The 22,114-nt window shown below is 33.7% G+C and overlaps 1 protein-coding gene and 1 non-coding gene across 6 annotated transcripts in view; both read right to left on the bottom strand.

Moving 5' to 3' along the window:
* Nucleotides 1–22,114, bottom strand: part of Ipo11 (importin 11) — a 202,416-nt gene that overhangs the window by 157,146 nt on the left and 23,156 nt on the right. For all 5 annotated transcript variants that reach the window (XM_071612569.1, XM_071612568.1, XM_071612567.1 and 2 more), the window contains 4 exons: nucleotides 20,311–20,454; nucleotides 15,760–15,860; nucleotides 8,120–8,192; nucleotides 3,791–3,994 (listed from right to left, as the gene is read on the bottom strand). In XM_071612569.1, the coding sequence (XP_071468670.1) occupies nucleotides 3,791–3,994; nucleotides 8,120–8,192; nucleotides 15,760–15,860; nucleotides 20,311–20,448 (516 nt within the window). In that variant the 5' untranslated portion in view covers nucleotides 20,449–20,454. The remainder of the gene's footprint in view (nucleotides 1–3,790; nucleotides 3,995–8,119; nucleotides 8,193–15,759; nucleotides 15,861–20,310; nucleotides 20,455–22,114) is intronic.
* On the bottom strand, nucleotides 15,573–15,679 carry LOC114095015 (U6 spliceosomal RNA). Its single transcript, XR_003583181.1, has one exon. It is a non-coding gene; the product is annotated as a U6 spliceosomal RNA (small nuclear RNA).

The raw sequence follows: 22,114 nt of genomic DNA on the forward strand, positions 1-22,114 counted from the left end.
ATTAGAGTTACTATTGGTACCTTAAATTGTATTGCTTTCAGTGGCTTTAGATTTTTGATTTTAACTGAAATTGAAGTGACTTTTTTAATATTCTGGTTTGTATGAAAAGGTATTCTGTTTTATAGGAAATTAATTTCTTTTTGTGTGAAATCAAGCTCAATTTTGCCATTGCAAAACAACTTGTTCAACTGTTGATTCTGCAATGTGTCACACCTGAAAAAAAAAAATCTATTTTAATACAGAGGGGGGGAAAGGTTATAATTGTAGGGACAGCCAGAAGCAGTGGTACATGCTTGTAACCCCAGCAGCTTGGGAGGCTAAGGCAGGAGGATAGCAAAGTACAAAGCCAGCCTCAGCAACTTAGCAGGGCCCTAAGCAACTTCTCTAAATAAAAAACAAAAAATGCCTGGAGATGTGGCTCAGTGGTTAAGTACCCTTGGCTTCAATCCCTAATACATACATACATACATACATACATAAAATTGTTGGGATGAACTGAGCAGAAGGTTTTAAGTATACCCTGAACTACTTTGCTATAGCAACTAGCTCAAAACTATGAGCTTACACTTTATGTGGGAAACTAATTTGGTACTTGAAATCCACCTTGGCTTTACAGTAAACATACTATTAAAAGAAAGATTATCTATACCTCATATTACCAAAATAATAGGAGCAGCTTTAATTCACAAAATTTATCTTCAAAATACTGTTTTCTTATATACACTACTTTCCTTAAACTATTCATCTTGTACCTCAACTCCATTAAACAGGATCCCCTTCTTAGTGCCTACTGCAGACCATGTTTCCAGGTTCAGCTACTCCATTTCAAATTGTCAGAAGCTAATTTGACATTTTCCAGGTATTTTTGTCTCTCAATTATAAACTCAAAATATTCTTGCTGCTTTGTTGAAGTTTTGCCCTACACTACTCTAAAATCTAACAGGTATCTAAGAACATGCCTTCTATTTGTGCTTCTTTGTTTGCAGCGTGGCAGATGAAACCCAAGGCTCTACACATAACAGGCAAGCACTCTTTGCCACACAGCTATATCCCCAATGTTTATGCATTTAACAGTTATTGAGCATCAACCATCATATATGCTTTTCAAGATTGGTATTAGTACTATAGCATTAAAAGCTCCAGTATACTGATCTGAGGAAAGTAAATCAACAATTATAATTCAGCCCAATGTGATAAATACTTCACCGGAAGTTAAGTTCAAGATGCTAAGCAAACCTGTATTTTATTCTACACAGAAAGGAGCACAACATGAAAACCAATGAAGAAGCTATCTCACACAAACTACCCAGAATAGGGCCTGAGTAGACCACAATTTAGAGACCACGTGAGCTAAATATAAATTATACCCGAAAACCAAAGAAACACATAAGAGTAGACCTTGAAAAAGCCAAAATATTTCAGCATTCCACTGATAATAAAAGAGTAACTGTAACCCAGAATCCTCTAGACATTTGACTTTGAGAATCTTTCCATCATAAAAGCAAGTCCTAGAGGAAGAAGAGTTTCAAGTAGAAATAAAGGAAAATCAAAAAGAAATCCAGAGACTAGGGTAGATTTACTATCCATTTCTTTAGTGCTGGTTAGAATTCAAGCAAAAGTGACAAGAAATTGGAAGTAACCTTACATATATCAAAAACAATTTCTCTTATTCTCAGATAAACTTAAGACCAGCTACGTAAACCCACTGAGTTAAAAATAAAGAGGGTATGACTGTCTTAAAATTTGATGTAGATAACAATCAGCTGGGGAGTTCATTAAAAATGCAGTTGTCGGGCTGGGGATGTGGCTCAAGTGGTATCGCGCTTGCCTGGCAAATGCGTGCGGCCCAGGTTTGTATGTGAGGCTTAGCACCACATACAAAGATGTTGTGTCCACCGAAAACTAAAAAATAAATATTTAAAAAAATTCTCTCTCTCTCTCTCTAAAAATTAGGAGGAGGCTACTTCTTTCTCTAAGAATGAAGCAAGCCGGGTGTGGTGGCACATGCCTGCAATCCCAGCAACTTGGAAGGCTGAGGCAGTAGAATCACAAGTTCAAAGCCAACCTCAGCAATTAGCATGGCCCTAAGCTATTTAGCGAGATCCTGTCTCAAAATAAAAAGGACTGGGGATGTGGCTGGCTCAGGGTTTAATGCCCCTGGGTTCAATCCCTGGTACCAAATAATAAAAATGATAATGATGATGATAATAAATTTTTAAAAAGGAAGAAAGAAAAGAATGAAGCATCTGCTGGGCATTTGGGTGCACACTAGTAGTCCCAGTTACTCAGGAGGTTGAGGCAGGAGGATCAAAAACTGGAGGCCAGCCTGGACAACTTAGTGAGATCCTGTCTCAAAGAAAAATAAAAATGGCTGGGGACATAGTTCAGTGATAAAGCACCAGTATCACAAATCCCCAGTATCACACACAAAAAGAAGGATGAAACAACACTAATCATGAAAGGTGAAGTACACACTAAAGTAGAAATCAGAAGAAAAGAGGCCTGGGAAAGTCTACTTATAACCACTTTAAAAATTTATAAGCAAGAGAAACCCTGGAACCCTCCAGAGAAAAGCATGTTGCTCCTTGGGGGAAAGAATAAGCAATAAATATGGTACATTGTATATTTTCTGGAGAGCATGTGTTATGGTTTGAAAATGCAGCGTCCCTCAAAAATACCTGTTAAATGCAAGGGGGTGAAATGATTAGATAATGAAAGCTATGACCTGGTCAGTGGATTTATCCATTTGATGGATTATTAATTTGAATAGATTACTGGGTGGTAGTTATGAGCAGGTGGTAGGTCACTAGAGGCCTTGGGGATTATATATTTTGTCATTGGCTCCTCCTACTCTGATTCCTGGATACCATCAGGTAAGTAGCTTTGTTCCACCGTGTCCTTTTGGCATGTTGCATCACCTCACCTCAGGCCCAGAGCAATAAAGTTGGCTGAACCTCAATGAACTCAACCTCTGAAACTATGAGGTCAAAATTAACTTTTCCTCCTCTAAGTTCTCCTTGTCAGGTATTTTAGTCACAGTGATGAAAACCTGACTAACACAGAATTATGGTTGAGAACATACCTGAAATAGTTTCTTAAGCCCTATCATGTGATCATACAATAAGATTTCAAATCATATACCTTTAATTTCTTTACAATTACCAAAGGTAAGCAAGAACAAAATAACAAATACTTTTGAGATTCACTAACATTACATAGTACAGTCCAAAATGTTAGGATGAGAAACAGGAAAATCACTATTTTGACAATTCAAATATAGTCAAGAACCAGAGATGTAGCTCAGTGGTAGAGACAAGACACTGAATTTAATCCTCAGCATGATAACTTATTTATTTTAAAAGGTCAAATAAAAAAGCCCCAAAGGAAGTATATAAAGAAAGGAAAATTTCTCCAACAACTGATGGCAGAATACCTAACAAAGGTCTACCACTCCCTCAGTAGTACAACTGCTCTACATCCATCAATTACTCAGACATGTCAATTTTACTTCCAAAATTTCAACTCTATGCCTACCAAATTGTTCCCTTTATCACTGCATCATTTTAAGAGATTTATAATAGCCTCTAATCAATCTCTTAGCTTTGGGACCATTACCTTCCAACCAATACTCATTGGCAACCAAGTGATCTTTCCATTCACATCACTGTATTTTATAATTAGGAAGACTCCATAACCTTTCAATAAAATATTAAGAGAAGTAAAACTGTATTCATTTGTATGCAAGTAGCATTATTTTCATAATCAAACTTAACTATGTTAAAAAACTTACATCATAAAACAGTTTTCTATCAGCAGCCAGTCGTTTAGATGCCAGTGTCTTAGTAACATGATAGAAAGTAAGCAATGCTCTGTGCTGTCGAAGATCATCTTGGACTTTAACAGACTCTATAAGAGTGGGAATCAGTTCAGGCCATTGTCGAGGACAATCCAATCTGGCAACTTTTGCAATCAGCACTGCAATCTGAGTTGCAATCTAAAAGGGAAAAGTAATCATCAAGAAATAAACATGAAACCCAGGCAATGAATAAGAATGTATTCATAGTTTAAAAACTACCTTTTTGTTTATTTACTTATTTGATTTTTTGTGGTGCTGAGGATTGAACCCAAGGCCTTGTGCATGCAAGGCAGGAACTCTACCAACTGAGCTATATCTCCAGCCCCCAAAACTACGTTTTTGATTTATCACACGTTTGACAAAAATGATTAAAATTTCACTAAAAAACTAAGACAGTGATTCTCAAAATAGGGTACACTAGAGCCCTTTCAGGAACGTTAATTTCCCTTTCCTAAATTATGTATCAGTGAAAACCTAGGTTTTCTTCATATGTTTACCAAATAACATATCACAACATGTGAAGAATGAAGAAGAAGATATAAAATTCTGAAGTCTTCTTTTTAAATAGCCAGACACTAAAGACATATGCAAAAATTCTTAACAATGTCATTCTTCAACCTAAATTATTTTGTAAACAGCTACAATAGCTCATTTCACAAAATGCTACTTGCGTCAACAAGTACAGTTTTAAAATGTTTAGGTTAACTAAGAAATATTTTTAAATTTCTCAGTTTTAGTTTGTAATCCTGTAAATATCAAAAGACATAATCCTTTAAGGTCTTCAATTTTAGCAGAATAAAGGTTCTATAAAAACGAATTTTAAGAACCACTAACCTAAGAATGGAAATAACATCAAATATTGAGTATTTAAATAACAATATCTGTATAGATCAGTGCTTCCTAAATACTGATTAATAGAATACATAGGGAATGATTTATTTCTTAATCACCCAAACCCCAAACCAATCAATTCCTGCCCTAGTGAGAACAACTCCATTCTCCATTCTCTCTCAGCTTCTTTTCAAGGTACTGCTGCAAAACTGAGAGTTGAGATCACTTATAAAGGTGAATATAAAACTAAATCAGAGGGTTGGGGTTGTAGTACAGTGGTAGAGCGCTTGCCTAGCATGTGTGAGGCACTGGATTCAATCCTCAGTACCACATAAAAATAATAAATAAAAATAAAGGTCTATCAACAATTAAAAAAATAAATCAGGGGCTGGGATTGTGGCTCAGAGCTACAGTGCTCGCCTAGCATGTGTGAGGCCCTGGGTTCAATCCTCGGCACCACATAAAAATACATATAAATAAAGGTATTGTGTCCAACTATAACTAAAAAATAAAATATTTTTAAAAATCAGAAATATTGCCAAATACAGTAAGATTTTAATATTCAAATTAGAAGAATCAGACAGAAATGGTGGTACATGCCTGTAATCCCAGCTATTCGTGAGGATGAGGCAAGAGGATCACAATTCAAGAGTCAGCCTTGGAAACTTGGCAAGACCCTGTCTCAAAATAAAAAATAAAAAGGGCTGGGGGCTGGGCATGGTGGCACATGCCTGTAATCCCAGAGGCTTGGGAAGCTGAGGCAGAAGCATCATGAGTTCAAGATCTGCCTCAGCCTCTTCACAAGTGGTGCTCAGAAAACTGGAAATCCATATGCAGCAAAATGAAATTAAACCCATATCCCTCACCATACACAAAACTCAACTCAAACAAACAAGAGACCCTGTACCTAACAAAAGAAAAAGCAGGCCCAAATCTTCATCATGTCGGATTAGGCCCTGACTTCCTTAACAAGACTCCTAAAGCGCAAGAAATAAAAGCAAGAATAATAAATGAGGACTAGGGCTATAGCTCAGTGTCAGAGCACTGACCTAGCATGCATGTGTGAGACACTGGGTTGGATCCTCAGAACCACATAAAAATAAACAAATAAAATAAAGGTATGCTGGCCATCTACAACTACAAAAAAAAAAAAATTTTTTTAAAGGAAGAAAAAATAAATGGGATGGATTCAAACTAAAAAGCTTCTTCTCAGCAAAAGAAACAATCACTGAGGTGAAGAGAGTCTACAGATGGGAGCAAATTTTTACCACACACACACACACACACACACACACACACACATCAGATACAGTACTAATCCTGAGGATATATAAAGAACTCAAAAAACTTGACAAAAAAATAACCCAATCAATAAATGAGCTAAGGAACTGAACAGACACTTCTCAGAAGAAGATATACAATCAATCAACAAATACATAAAAAAAGTTCAACATCTCTAGTAATTAGAGAAATGCAAATGAAAACTACTCTAAGATTTCATCTCACTCCAGTGAGAATGGTAGTATCAAGAATACAAGCAACAATAAGTGTTGGAGAGGATGTCGGGGAAAAGGCACACTTATACATTGTTGGTGGGACTACAAACTGGTGCGACCACTCTAGAAAGCAGAAAGGAGATTCCTTGGAAAACTGGGAATGGAACCACCATTTGACCCAGTTATTCTGGTCCTCAGCATATATGCAAAGGACTTAAAAACAGCATACTACAGAGACAAAGCCACATTAATGTTTATAGCAGCTCAATTCACAATAGCTAAACTGTGGAACCAACCTAGATGTCCTTCAGAAGATGAATGGATAAAGAAACTGTGGTATATATATACAATGGGATATTACTCAGCCTTACAAAAGAGAATAAAATTATGGCATTTGTAGGCAAATGGATGAAGTTAGAGACTATCATAATAAGTGAAGTAAGTCAATCCCAAAAAACCAAAGACCGAATATTTTCTCTGATAAGTGGATGCTGATCCATAACAGGAGAGGGGCATGGGATGAATGGAGAAACTTTAGATTGAGAAAGGGGAGGGAGGGAAATGGAGAAGGTATAGGGGTAGGAAAGATGGTGGAATGAGATTGACACCATTACCCTAGGTACATGTATGACTGCACTAATAGTGTGACTCTACTTCGTGTACAATCAGAGAAATGAAAAACTGTGCTCCATTTGTGTACAACAAATTGAAGCACATTCTGCTGTCATATATAACTAATTACAGCAAATAAAAAAGAAAAGAACACTTTTTGATATTCATATTTTCTAAAACAAATTATAGTCTATGCTGCATAATGACATTTCAGTCAGGGATGTACCAGATATATGACATTGGCCTTATAAGATTAAAATGGAACTGAAAAATTCCCTATGGCCAATGTCATTGTCATTATTTGTGTTTGTGTAAATTTACTATGCTGCTAGGCATATAAAGGTATACCATATCATAATTATGTTGCATATACATAATGCTTGATGATGATCATAAATGAATGTTATTCACTTATGTATTAACCGATTAAAAAAAAAAAAAAAAAGACCTGCCTCAGTAACTTAGAGAGGCCCTAAGCAACTCAGTGAGACAAAAAAGGGTTGGGTATGTGGCTCAGTGGTTAAGCACCCCTGGGTTCAATCCTCAGTATCCAAAAAAAAAGGTGTAGGCTCAGGGTTTAGCTCAATAGTAGAATACCCCTGGGTTCCATCCCCAATTCCCAGAATTCAGGGGGAAAAAAAATCTTTATAGATAGACAGATATGTAGGACATCAAGTGTGTGTGTGTGTGTGTGTGTACATATATATATATATATATATATATATATATCCTTGAAAAATTTTAAAAACTGTTATACCTTTAAGCAAAAATTTATTCTTAGAAGAAAACTTCATTGAAATGGGAAAAAAACTACCTAATTGCTACAGAGCAGTGAGAACTGAAAATATGATGGATTCAAGAAATAAAGACAAAAAGCTGAAGTCATCTTATAGTTTAAAAAGAAAAAGTAGGAAAAGGATAGAAACTAAATTAATTTCTGGAGTCAAATACTTTCATGCCTTAGGTATGTAACATATTTTATCTGTTCATTTTTTTGTTAAAAATTAATTTCTATGCAATAAGACCACAATTATTTAAAGATTTGCTTTAAACACTAGCTCAAACCCTGAAAGTTGAAAATTATCAAGTATACATTTTAATGACTTCCAAGTTTTAAATCATTAATAGCCAAATCTAACCAAAATTCTTAACAACTATCACTGGATTTCAAAATTTAAAATTTAGCAAATGAGTTGTATATAAACAACCACAAAGGAAAATAATGACATACAATTTTATTTTTAGTGAGAGATAAAAATATTAGCATGGAAAATAAGCAAATATAAAAGGGAAACAATATTTAGAATTCATTTGTCTCACTAACCTGGTTTATTGGTTCATTGAAGTTGGTGATGAGCCCTGCACGCAAAGTACATTTTTCCTCTTCTGAGAGAGCACTATTAAAAAGATAAAAACATTATGCAAGAGAATGACACCTAATAATGAATACAGATAAGCACTACTATGAATTTTTACAATACAAAGCCTTTTAAACATGTTATTCTGATTCTTTTGGTAAATAAATAAAATTATTTCCGTTAGTTAAATATTGGCACATTAAATGAGAAACAAAATTCCCTCATAAATGAATTAACAGGAAGCACAACACAGTAAGCATTAAAAAATAAGGCAAATCCAGGGTAATTAACACAATATTTTGATGTTCATTTTTACTAGTGTTGGCTACCAAAAAAAAAAAAAGTTGGATAAATAAATCTATACTAGTAAATATTAGGCTTCCACTGGCTTTTATAAATCTGAGTTGAGGTTATTCTATGGGGAAAGAGACAGAATCAGAATACTTGGGATATTAGAAATTAACTAGTTTAAAAACTTTCATTTTACATCTATAGAAAGGATAAACATAATACTAACAATTGCCTCCATACTGTTTCCAGGAAAACTAGAAAGTTAAAGGATATACAAGGAGAAAAGTCATTGTAAAAGATCTTACACATGGTAAGATTTGAACTGAATGAACACATTGTTAATTTTGAAATTAATTTTAAAGACTTCATTTTAAGGTTTTTCTTTTTTATTCTATCAATGACAGAATAGCTGGCATGAGACAAATCATCTCAACAAGGTCAACTATAAACATATTCAAATAAACAAAAAAAGTATAAGGCATCTATTGTGAGCTAAATTGTGTCTCCACAAAAATGAAATGCTCAAGTCCAAACCCCAGGTACCTGGGACTGTGACTTTATCTGGAAATACTGTAGAGTCTCCACATATGTAATAACATTCAGATGAGGTCATACTGGATTTAGGTGGGTACTGGGGACTGAACTCAGGGCCTTTAAACATGCTAAGAAAACACTCTTACCATTGAGCTACATTCCCAGCACTTCTTAAAATTTTACTTTGAGACAGGGTCTCCCTATGTTGTCTAAGCAGGCCTTGAACTTTAGATCCTTTTACCTCTGCTTTCAGAGTAAGCTGGGACTACAGAATTGCACCACCAAGCCTGGTTCTGGTGTCCTCATAAAGGGAAAATATGAACAATGAGAAACATGAGATCCGAGAAATAAGGACATGTGACATCTGAGGACAGGATTAGTGATGCAGCTATAAACGCAGAAACAAGTAGGATTGTTTGCCCCCGCTGTAGCTAGAAAGAAACCAAAAAAATTCTTCCCTAATTTCCTCAAAGAGAGCAAAAACTTTGATTTCAGACTTTTAGCCACCTGAACTGTGAGATAATAACTTCTGTTGTCTTAAACCACCAGTTTGTGGGAATTTATTAGGGTAGCTTGAGAAAACTAATGTAAAATACTAAAAACAATCTAGGAAGCTAAGATTCAGGAGACTTAGATCTCAGAGAGAAAGGAATGAACTGAGATAGGCCACTGCATTTGCTCCTTATGTACCCACAAAAAATGAAGCTGAAAGCAGCAGCTAGACACTGAAGAGCTAAAGAGAGATTTCAGTAGGCCTTGAAGTGTAAAGCAACAAAAACTGAAGCTCATGGCCCACCATGATGGCAGTATCTGGGTAAACATGCAAGGCTTGCTGCTGAAACCCCAGAAAGGATGTAACCTGGGATTAAAAGTGAACCAGAAAAAGATCATCATTAACTATATAAAGGTTAAGGTATTTGATTAACAAATTCTCTCTGGAAACAGGTAAGAGAATTCAAAAACTTTCCAATTTTAACTATGCTACATTCAGCATTCAACTAAAACTTACCAGGCATACCAACATACAGAAAAAAAAAAATGCTTAGATCCAAAACACAAATAGAAACAGGAGCACAAACATTATAATTAACAAAATCACATTCTAATTATGAATAAGTTCAAGAAAGTAGGCCAAATATGGAGAATTTCACTAGACAACTAGAATCTACTTTTTTCTAAATATTAAAAAGAAATCCTAGAACTAATAAGCATAATAACTGCAATAAATTTAATAACTAGAAGGTTAGTGGGAAATATCAAGATTAAAGCATAATAAGAAAAAAAGCACTTCTGCTTCTACGTGCCCATTGAAAGCAGATGTGCCCTTAAAAAATACTAGACAGTTCTTCAAGCAGAAAACAAATGGAGCCAGATGGAAGCTAAGCACAGTAACACTAAAAAGAATTAAAATGTTATAAAGGCAAATTTAAATGAATACTGTTGATAAAATAACATTTTATGGAGTTTAAAATATATGGCAAATTAAAGTACTAAACAAGAGTATTAATGATTATGAAGTTTTAAAAGGGGTTAAAGTATTACTTTAACATTCTTGCATTATCTAAAAAAAGTAAAGTACTAACATAAGGACAGTCTCTAATAAATCATGGATACATGTTATCTGTAGGAAAATCACTTGAGAAATGGAAGTGTGCTCAACAAGCTTTTAAACAGAGGGACTAATATAAGTTTCTTGAATAATCCAAAGAAAGGCAAGAAAGAAAGAAAAAAACAGCAAAGATCAGAGATAAACAGGAAACAAAGGGTGGATTTACACCAAACTATATCAGTATTTATATTAAATGTAAACAAATGTAATACTAAAACTAAAACATTTATTATACCAGATACAAAACAAAATCCAACTTATTTGTAAGATACACATTTTAAACAAAACAACAACAAAATAACATTGAAAGAAAAAGGCAAAAGAGGGTATAACATGCAAATACTAACCACAAGATGGCTGGTGTGGCTCTATTAATGTCAGACAAACTAGACGTTAAGTCAAAACTTATTACTAGAGATAAAGAAAAAAATTTCATAATTATGACAAGGTCAATTCAGTAGAAATCTGACAACCTTGAATTTATATGATCCTAAGCGCCTCAAATATACAGAAAGCAAAATTACAAGAAAAAGAATACGCAAGTGGATAATTATATTTAAATATTAACACATCTCAATAACCGAAAGAAAAAAGAAGCTGAAAATCAAAGAAACACAGACCAGTTGAATAGTACAATTCACAAATTCAAGCTGAGACACATAAAATAGTAAAATCCACAAATACACACACACATTCAAGTGCATACGTACCAAAATACCACATGCTCGATCACAAAACAACACAGCACATTTTAAATAATGAAAACAGTAACCAAAAAAGAACTAAAAGGTTTTTTGGAAACAAGGCACAAGGCAACATACTTCTAATTAACCTATACATCTTAAAATAAACCACAGAAGATCTTTTTAAAATATTTTTAACCAAGGGCTGGGACTGTAGCTCAGTGGTACTGCACGTGCTTGGCATGCAAAAGGCCCTGGGTTCAATCCCCAACACACACCCACACACACCCACACACACCCACACACACACACACACACACACACACACACAAAAGGCTGAACTAAAAGTTACAATTATAAGAAGAGTCTTAAAGCTCTAAAATGTGTATACAGATTGAACATCTCGTATCTGAAATGCCTGAAACAAGAACTCTTTCAGATTTACGATTTTGAGATACTGAGATATTTGTATACACATAATATAAGTTATCTGGGGACCCAAGTCTAACATGATAGTTATTTATGTTCCATATATACCTCATACACACAGTGTGAAGGTAATTTTATACAATATTTCTTTCTTAGTGTGCCCAGGTTTTGAGTGAGACCCACCACTACAGAGATCAGGTATAAAATTTTCCACATTAAGGTGTCATGTTGGCATTCAAAAAGTTTCAGGTTTTATAACACTTCGGATTTCCTAATAAGGGACATGCAACGTAAGAAAAAAAGAAAATGTTTCTAAAGGACATGCAACCTTTAGAAAAACAAAATCAATTATCTAACATTCCACCTTGAAGATGCTAGAAAAAGAACAGCAAATTAAATCCAAAAGTAAAAGAAAATACATTAAGTCTTAATAAGAGACAAAAACATCAACTAGACAAATTAGAGAATCCAAACCAGCACCACACAAAGTGCCTAATGAATAATAATAGTACTAATGTAATTCAATAGTAAAAGAATACATGGTACAGCCCCTACTTCAAACATGCATCTTGTACAGAAATCAATTCCAGAAAGATCATAGAGCAAAATGAGTAAAGTAAACCAAGTGTACCAGAAGACACAGTATTTTCTTAATTGTTGGTTGAGCAAAATGTCATAAATAGGTCACAAACTAATTATAAAAGATAGGTAGCTATACTGACTCAAAATCAAAATTAAGAACAAAGGTGTTAAAGACAACAAAACTACCCCCAGCAAAAAGAAACAAAGACACCATTAAGATAATGAAAAAGCAAGTGATAAAAGTGGAAAAAGATATTTTCAATAGGTATATATGATAAAGCAGTAACACCTAAGATGAGTATCAAGTCCCACAAATCAAAAAAATAACCCAAATTTTTAAAATGTGCATATCACAGACCCTTCACAAAAGATGATAACATCCAAACAATCAATAAGTACACAAAAAAGGTTCACCAGGAAAATGAAAACTAAAATTCCCAAGCCTACCAGAATGATAAAAATGAAAGTTCAGATCAAATGTTGATGAGAATGTGGAATGAGCACCAATACTCATGTGCTACTAACCGGATTGCAAATTGGCACAACCAGTTTGGAAAACCAAATGACAGTACCTGCAAAAGCTGAATATACATCTGACCATGAAAGCAATAAAATGTACATATGTGCAATAGTTTTTTGATTGCTAGTAGTGTTCTAGCTAGTTCCAACTGGTAGCCATTGATGTGTTCCATTACAAACATTCTAACTGCACTCTTCATTTGTGTACCTTTAAGTAGGTTATATGAGAGTATATAACATACTTACGAAAGTATAAGAATTCTTTAAAATAACAAGAGTGACTTGCTCAAGATTAGTAAAGAAATGAGAAAGCAAGATTAAGGTAAACATTTAGGTGGCCAATGCAGACCTATGTTTTCCCATTAGAAATGACTATTTTAATCATCTTATATCCATGCTGTATTTTCCAACTTTAATAGCTCCCTCTTATCATCAAACCCCTGAGCTGATGTTTTCTCCTATAATGTTTTGCTTCAAGATGAAATTCAAGTTTTCTTCTATGCCAAGGAACCAGGTTAATCAGTTTTCTTAATTCTAACTAAAATAAGAGAATATAATGATCAGCTACCAAAAATAGACACCATGCAAAAAGTACATGGATAGTAAAGAAACAGGAATCCAATGATTAACATGGAGAAAACTCATGTCTTTAGCAATGTGTAGATAATTATTTACTTTTCACCTTAAATTTTATGTACCCATTAGATGAATTTAGTTTGTATCTCATATAGAAATTATAGAGTATATAATTAACTAGGATTCAGTTAAATCTCATTGTATATAGTAGTAATATATAAGCTTAAGTTACTTCTCATTCTGTAAAAATAATGGTCAAAAGTAAGAATTTATATAGGATGAAACTAAGACAAGAACACAAACAAGCATATTTGTAAGTACCTTAATTTTATATAGGTTCAATTACTAATCTGCCATCTTTGCCCCCTTTCTAAGTATATTCATCTCCTTTCTGGCTTTTATCTCAATACACACTAAAAGACAGCCTGGAGGGACTGGGACTGTGTCTCACTGGTAGCGCACTTGCCTGGCATGTGTGAGGCACTGGTTTCGATTTTCAGCACTGCATATAAATAAATAAATAAAGGTCTATCAACAACTAAAAAAAAAAAAAGACAGCCTGGAATTTAAATACTCAATACCACATGAGTTCTCCCTTAACTTCTTAAATTTAAACTAAATTAAGGGCTGGGGATGTAACTCAATGGTAAATCATCGGATTAGCAGGCATAAGGCCCTGGGTTTGATCCCCAGCACCATAAAAATTTTTTAAAAATAAATAAACAAACAGGTGAAGGGTGCATGCCTATAATCCCAGCAGTTCAGGAGACTGAAGCAGGAGATGGCATTCTGAGTTCAAAACCAGCCTTAGCAATTTAGCAAGACTTTATTTTGAAAATAAAAAATTTAAAAAGGACAGGGATGTAACTTAGTGGCTAAGCACCCCTAGGCAACTTCAATAGGGGGTACAGTTCAGTAGTACAGAGCATGCTTAGCAAATGTATAATCTGAGGTATTTAATCATAATTTATTCTTTCTTTGACATGGTTATTGATAAGTATATTATTCATATAACCAGTGAAACAAAATTAATTTTAGATGTGTAAAATTTAAATGGACAAGCAGCAGTAATGTAGGTGCTGCTAAAACATTTCCTAAAACCCAATAATGCTTCTCAACTCTACATCATTTCTCACAAAACTATGAGTCAATTCTAAAATAAGATGAAAAGTATTTTCTTCATACTATAGTATCCTAATTGCAGCCTGAAAATATTCTGGTTGTTTCCAATATTATTCAAGTGCATGTTTTATATGCACTCTGAAGATCTCAGGTAAGCTTTTACTATTTTTTAAGGTTTAAGAATTTACAGAGCTATAGTGCCATCTACAGGAAAACGAAGATCACATTATTTCTTTAGCAAAGTTCATTATTTTCATATTCATTTATATTATATATGTTTATATATAAGTTGTAGATGAACACAATATCTTTATTTGTCTGTTTATTTATTTATTTATTTATTTTTTAATGTGATGCTGAGGATGAAACCCAGGGCCTCACATATAAGAGGCAAGCACTCTACTACTGAGCTACAACCCCAGCCCCAAGTTCATTATTTTCTATCAAATAAATTCCAAGGCCATGTCTATCTTGCCTTTCCATCAATTATATAACATACAATTCAGTATTAAGAGAAATCTGGGGCTGGGAATATAAGTCAGTGATAGAACACTGGCCTAGCATGCTTGAGACCTTGGGTTCAATCCTCAGTAACACAAATAAAAGAAAAAAAAAAAATAAGGGGGACACAAATCTGTTCATTTAACCACCTACATATCAGTTACAATTGAGTCTGAGATTAAAAATGCATGTATTTTTTTTTAAAAAATGTATCTACCAAAGAGGCAAGAATAATATTCAGGAATTACTATTCAGATGGTTCAGAAATGAGTTGGGTTTGTCTTCTTAATAGCATTTTTAAAAATCTTAATATTAAGAATCTTTAAAAGGGAAAGAAAAGGCTTTTGTTCAATTTGATTTATTCACTCAGCCTGATCAACTCATAAGGCCAAAAATACAAAGAGAGACACAGACAGACAGACAGACAGATAGACACACACACACACACACACACACACGCTCACAGAGGAATAAAACCCAGGAAGAAAAATAATATTATGGCTGTTGAATGGTAATTAACTATGAAGAATACTGTTCTTCAATAGTTAACACACTTTTTTTTAGATTTTATTTTTTAATATCAAATGTTTTGCAGGATTCCATGTCATCTTTATGCAAAGACCATACTAATCTTTTCTGTACTGTTCTAATTTTAGTGTATGTGCTGCCAAAGCAAGCACTAACACATTCTTTTACATAAACAGATTCTTTTAACTTCTTGCATCTGCAAAGCATTACACTGAGGATTGATGGAACTTACTGAGGGGCTACACGTCTCCAGTAACGATCAATTCCATGTTTAAAGTATAGCACAGCAAGCCACCTTACATTTATATCCAGAGAGTGGTTGGTGAAAATGTTCTGTAAATAAAAAATAGTATTAGAATGAACATGTAATAACATAAAATTATAATCAATATGCCCCAAATAAAACATTGGCATTTTTTAAATTGAATATATAAGTTTTATCACTACATATATTATATTGATATTTTCTAAATATACATCGTTCCATGATTCATATAAGCAAGCATACCTGCTCAGTAGAAGGTTTACTGTTTAAGCTGAACAAAGACATGGGAAATTCATTATACTATTCTACTTTTTACAAGTATTTGAAAATTTCTCTAGTGAAAAATTAAACTGAGAAACTAGCAAACCTAATTTTATTTCAAATAACTATCCTAACTACACACACACACCCCTGAAATAATTACCTCCTAAATAATAATAATTTTAAAAAAAAAGTAGACCCACCATAGCAGAGATTCAAAGATCCTAAGGAATCAAAGCCTCTGGGTAGTTAACAGATGCTATAAAATAAATAATCTATTTCATATTATCAATGCTCCTTATCAAAACATGCAACCAGTGTGGTGGCACATACCTATAATCCCAGTGATTTGAGAAACTGAGGTAGAATTACAAATTAAAGGCCAGCCTCAGCAATTTAGCTAGCCCCTAAGCAGCTTAATGAGAGCCTGTCTCCAAATAAACATAAACAGGGCTGGGGATTAACTCAATGATAGAGTTCTCTGGGTTCAAGCCTCAGTTCCAGGTGTTATGGAGAAGCACCAGTCATGCTTACAAATAAGTTAGAGAGCAGAACATTTTATGTGACATAAAGCCAGACATGATGTGAATCACTTCTCAAAATTAACCATTACTCAAAAGATTTATTCACTGTGTTAATCCTAATCATAATCCACAGTCCTTGTTTTACACAGTAAATGGAGACCCTAAAAATAACAATGCAAACTAAACCACAAAACATGATCGTAATATTAAAAACCAAAGGGAAATTTTCAATGTTCAATGACCTTTAAAAATGTTAGTCAAAACATTAAGACAACTTGTACTGTTAGTTCTAAATGTACAGAGAAACATAAGAATGCAAAACTTACACAAATACTATACTTTAAAACATTACAAGTATTGAAAATTTAATGTTTAATTTCTTTGGAAAAAACTTATCTGGAATAGTTGGTACATACAATAACTGAAGGAATGTGTTTAAGTACATGATAAACATTGACTGAAATTGTACTACACTCAGATCAAAAACAACTCAAATTCCCAGTGATGACCTCTTAAATACAACCTTGTGTGGGAAAACCCCAAAGCCAAATATAATTATGTGGAAGTATATTCTTTGCTATGAAAAAAAAATCCATATGTTAAGTATTAAAAACATATATGTATGTTATAATTCTCTTTTTAGAAAATATGTCTGTACGTTTAAAAACTTACAAGGATAACTATATATTTCCCATTTACTCCTTAAGACCATTGACAACTGAGTCAGAGTTCCTCTTTTGGATCTCCATTGTAAAAAAAAAAAAAAAAAAGTGTTTTTTGTGGGGCTGGGGATATAGCTCAATTGATAGAGTGCTTGCCTTGCATGTAGAAGGCCTTGGGTTGGATCCCCGCACCACCAAAAAAAAAAAAAAAAAAAGAAAGAAAAAAAAAGATTTTTGTTTTTCACATCAATCCCATTTAATTTTGACATTTTACTTGTCTACCTTCCATACTACTAGATTAAGTCTTGTCTTACACCTAGAATCTACCACATGCCAGATACAATAGAAATTTTTCAAATACCTATTAAACAGATTGGTGAATGAATGGAAGTAATGTGGAAAATATTATGGAAGTTGGTGGGTCTTAATCAGCCAGTCTCAGCTACACTTGGGGAACCAAGAGTCATCAAGCTGCAGGTTATGAGTTAAAGTAGAAATATTCCACAAGTACTTTAAATAACTGGACTACAACACAAACCTGAGATAAGGTATAGAAGTTTGGGAATCTACAGATTAGAATGAACAGCTAGGACAAATATAGATTTAATGTGCAAAGGAGAAAAAAATGATTTAAAAAAAACTGTCATGTTTGTAGTTGTTAATGGACAGCATTTACTATATATATATATATATATATATATATATTTTTTTTAATGTGGTGCTATGAATCAAACCCTATGCCTCACACATGCTAGGCAAACACTCTGCCCGTGAGCTACAGTCCCAGCCCTATGACAGCTTTTTAAGCTATTGTAATCTATTTCTTCTACAAGAAATCTAATTCCTATCCCGCTAAGAAGAAAAATTCAATGTAGTAAAAACAAAAACCAAGAAGAACTAGGTAAGCCAGGCACAGTGGCACACTCCTGTAATTCTAGTGATTACAGAGGCTGAGGCAGGAGGATTGCAGGAGGATCCCTAGCCTCAGCAACTTAGGAAGGCCCTAAGCAATTCAGTGAGATCTTATCTCTAAATAAAAATACAAAAAGGGATTGGGGATATGGCTCAGTGGTTAAGTGCCCCTGACTTCAATGCCTGGTACCAAAAAACAAGGATTTAGGCAATTTGCACCAAAGCATGAGCCCTGTGAAGTTTTCCAGATATCCTTTTAGGCCTTTCATGATAAGCCTGAAACCTGTTAAGAATACCTGAGCAAAACTAGTGTTATTTGATAAATACTGACTATTTAAACATACATAAGTACACATAAATAAAACTATAAATATATATATAACCAAATAAATGTATATAAAATAGAAATTGATTCATATACATACACAGCCTATCTGCATACCTGGGATGCTTCACCATACTCAGTAGAAGCCATATATATAGTATCTTATACAAATGTCTACATACACAAATATAAATACATACATTATTTTTAATAAATAAAAGTACCACACACCATATAAATTATCAATTTATCAATACATAAATATCCCAAAACAAATAAATATGGGAAAAAAGATTTAGATACTTAAATAAAATAAAATAAAGAAGGCATGTAGCTCAGCTGTACAGCACTTGCCTATCATGCTGGCAATCCAGAATTCAATCACAAAAATTGATTTATTAATAATAATTAAAATAATAAATTCCAAAACATATTTTGGCCTGAAGATGCATAAGCAAATTATAGAGCATATTCGCTTAAATAAGCATATGAAAGTTAAAGATACTCAGAGATATTCTAAAGATTTACACTGTGCCCAAAATTTAAACATGCTAGGGTTATGTAAACAAGGTATTTTCTTTAGTATCTTTTAAAATCAAACCATTTTTTACCTTTTTGTTATTAAACCAAACTGCCAATTTTCATGTTATATTCAGAATAACACTTAATTCCCCTCATCACCATAAGTATCTTCTCAAATTTAACAAACCAAATCGTTCTAGGCAAGAATTCAAAAAAATACATGTCAGTTGCTATGATTTATTCTAGTTTAAATGATATAGTAAACAATTTTGCTCTAAATGTGTGACCCAGTCAAAAATACTAGCTGGTAGCTTCATTGCCTTAACCAGAAACTCAATCTCAAAACATCAATCAGAATTTTTAATTTTTCAGCAGAAATGATTGGGGAAGACTGTCATCACAAAAAAAGAGTTCTACTCTGGCACTGAGAGATAATTTTGATTAATGAACCAAAAATTTTAAACTCCTTAAATTATTGTACTATGTTTCAAAACACCGAGAAAAAAAAAATCAGATGTGTCAAGGAAATGAAATTTTTAGATGAGAAAATAAATGATTTTTTTAATATTTTAATTTTTTTTTAGTTGTTAATGGACCTTTATTATTTATTTATTTATATGTGGTGCTGAGAATCAAACCCAAAGACTCACACAAGCTAGGAAAGCACTCCGTCACTGAGCCACAACCCCAGCCCAATCATGATGTTTTAAAAGGAAATAAACTTAAGCACAGTATACCTGAGCCTGAAGATGCAGTATGAGGACCTGAACAACTAATAACATAAATTAATTAGGGTAGAAATATAAACAAAATATGAAAGTGAAATCAGGACATTAGATCAATGTGCTAAAACTAAAATAACCACAGTGGGTTGCTTTCTGAGCAGACTTAGGAATGCACTGTACAACTATTTATACAAAATGTTTCAAAAAGTAAAATTTATATTCCATAAAGAATATAGCCAAAGCAAATGACTTCATTTGCTAAAAGTTATAATCAAGTTGCAATGAAAAGGAAAGATCTCAAATGTTGGTCTATTAACAAATATTTTTTAAAGACCCTCAGTAAGTTGTGTCCCAAATTAATGTGATAATTGTAATACCTGTGACAGCTAAACATTTGTATTCATTCCATTAAACTACCAATAAACCTAGCTTTTCAATTTTTTTGCAGTGCTGAGATCAAATCCAGGGGTGCACATATACTAAGCAAATGTTCTACCACTGAACCCAAATCCAGATTTTTGGAATAATGAAAATAATGATGTCTCATCTTATTAAAAGTAAAAATAAACCATTTTAGAAGTACTTACCAACAACACTGAATAGAAACCTGGCTGTGTCTCCCACTGTTTCAATTGTTCCTCGGCTGGTTTTAAAACAGCAGTATCCTGACTGGTGGCCTGTGTTAAGACCTGAAGAACTACAGTACTGGCACTATTGAGATCCATGGAAACCTGGCAATAAATTAACATATGTTAGTATACATTATATGTAACAAAAACTAACAGTAACATAAATGGAGAAAAAAAGTTTTCATGTTCTGAAACACTCCTTCATTTTAATCATTCACCAACTCCATGCTTCTTATTGACTTCTACTTTTCTATGTGCCACCCACATTCTTACCTAAAAATAATTCAAATCATTAACTTAAAATCAATTTATTTCTAAATGAAACTGCCGTTTACTGTGCCATATAAATAAAAGATACTAGCATTTTAGGGACAGGGGTGGGGAACAAATACAAAACACGAAATTCCTAAATTCTGGTTAAATACCATTGCCTGTTCAAGACTCTAAGCAAATAACTTAAACCCTGAAAGTCTTTAACCCAAAACAAATTACTTCCTTTATTAAAAGTTACTAAATTATAGTAAAACAGAAAAGTTCCAAATATTGATTAAATAAAAAATCGACCCTAAATATTACAACTTTTAAGGAAAATTAACCACATTAAAGTCTATGTAAGTAAAGGAGGGCTAATCCAAAACAAAAAATTTCTTTGAACAAAAAAGTACTGGGGGTGGGAGGGGGGGGATGGAGGGCGGCGCCTGGGGTTGTGGCTCAGCAGTAGAGAGCTCGCCTAGCATGCAGGGGCCCTGGGTTCGATCCTCAGCACCACATAAATATAAAATATTGTGTCCACTTAAAAGTAAAACATAAATATTAAAAAATAAAATAATAAAAATACTTCACAGGCTGGAGCTGGAGCTCAGTGGCAGAGTGCTTGCCTAGCATGCATGAGGCACTGGGTTTGATCCTCAGCACCACATAAAAATAAACAAATAAATAAAGGCATTCTATCCATCTACAACTTTAAAAAATGTTTTTAAAAAAGTACTTCATTGGGGCTGGGGATGTGGCTCAAGCGGTAGCGTGCTTGCCTGGCATGCGTGCGGCCCGGGTTCGATCCTCAGCACCACATACAAAACAAAGATGTTGTATCCGCCGATAACTAAAAAATAAATATTAAAATTCTCAAAAAAAATAAAAATAAAAAAGTACTTCACACTGAACTACATGGTAGCTAATTAAGTGACTTATTCATTCAGTAAGAATGTTGAAAACTTGCTGTGTGCCAGCAACTCAGGAGGCTAAAGTAGGAGATTTCCAAGTTTAAGGCCAGCCTCAGCAACTTATCGACCCTGTTTCAAATTTTAAAAAATTAAAAGGGCAGGGATATGGCTTAGTGATAAAGCAACCCTAGGTTAAATCTTTAGTACTAAAAATTAAAAAAAAAAAAAAACACCCACTGTGATTAGACATGTTCTTTAGACTGATTATTCAGAGAAGGCTTCTCTAAGTGACCTTTATGAAACATGAATGATAAAGAGAGAGCCTGCCATGCAAAGATCTGAAAGCAGTACCCCAGGACAGGGAAAACAACAAACAAAAAAAGCCCAGGCCTTATGATTTAGAAACAAACTCAATTTAGAAACAAACTCCGAGAGGTCAGTATGACTGACAGCAAGAAGAGGAAAATGCAACACAATGAATAGAAGTAGGCAAAAAGAGATCATATAGGACCTTAATAAGGCAAAATATGTATTTTTCATATAAGTGCAAAAAAAAAACATAGGATAGAAAAGAATATATGAACGTAATGATATGAATA

Source organism: Marmota flaviventris, chromosome 5 (assembly GCF_047511675.1).
Source record: "Marmota flaviventris isolate mMarFla1 chromosome 5, mMarFla1.hap1, whole genome shotgun sequence".
NCBI classification, from domain to species: domain Eukaryota; kingdom Metazoa; phylum Chordata; class Mammalia; order Rodentia; family Sciuridae; genus Marmota; species Marmota flaviventris.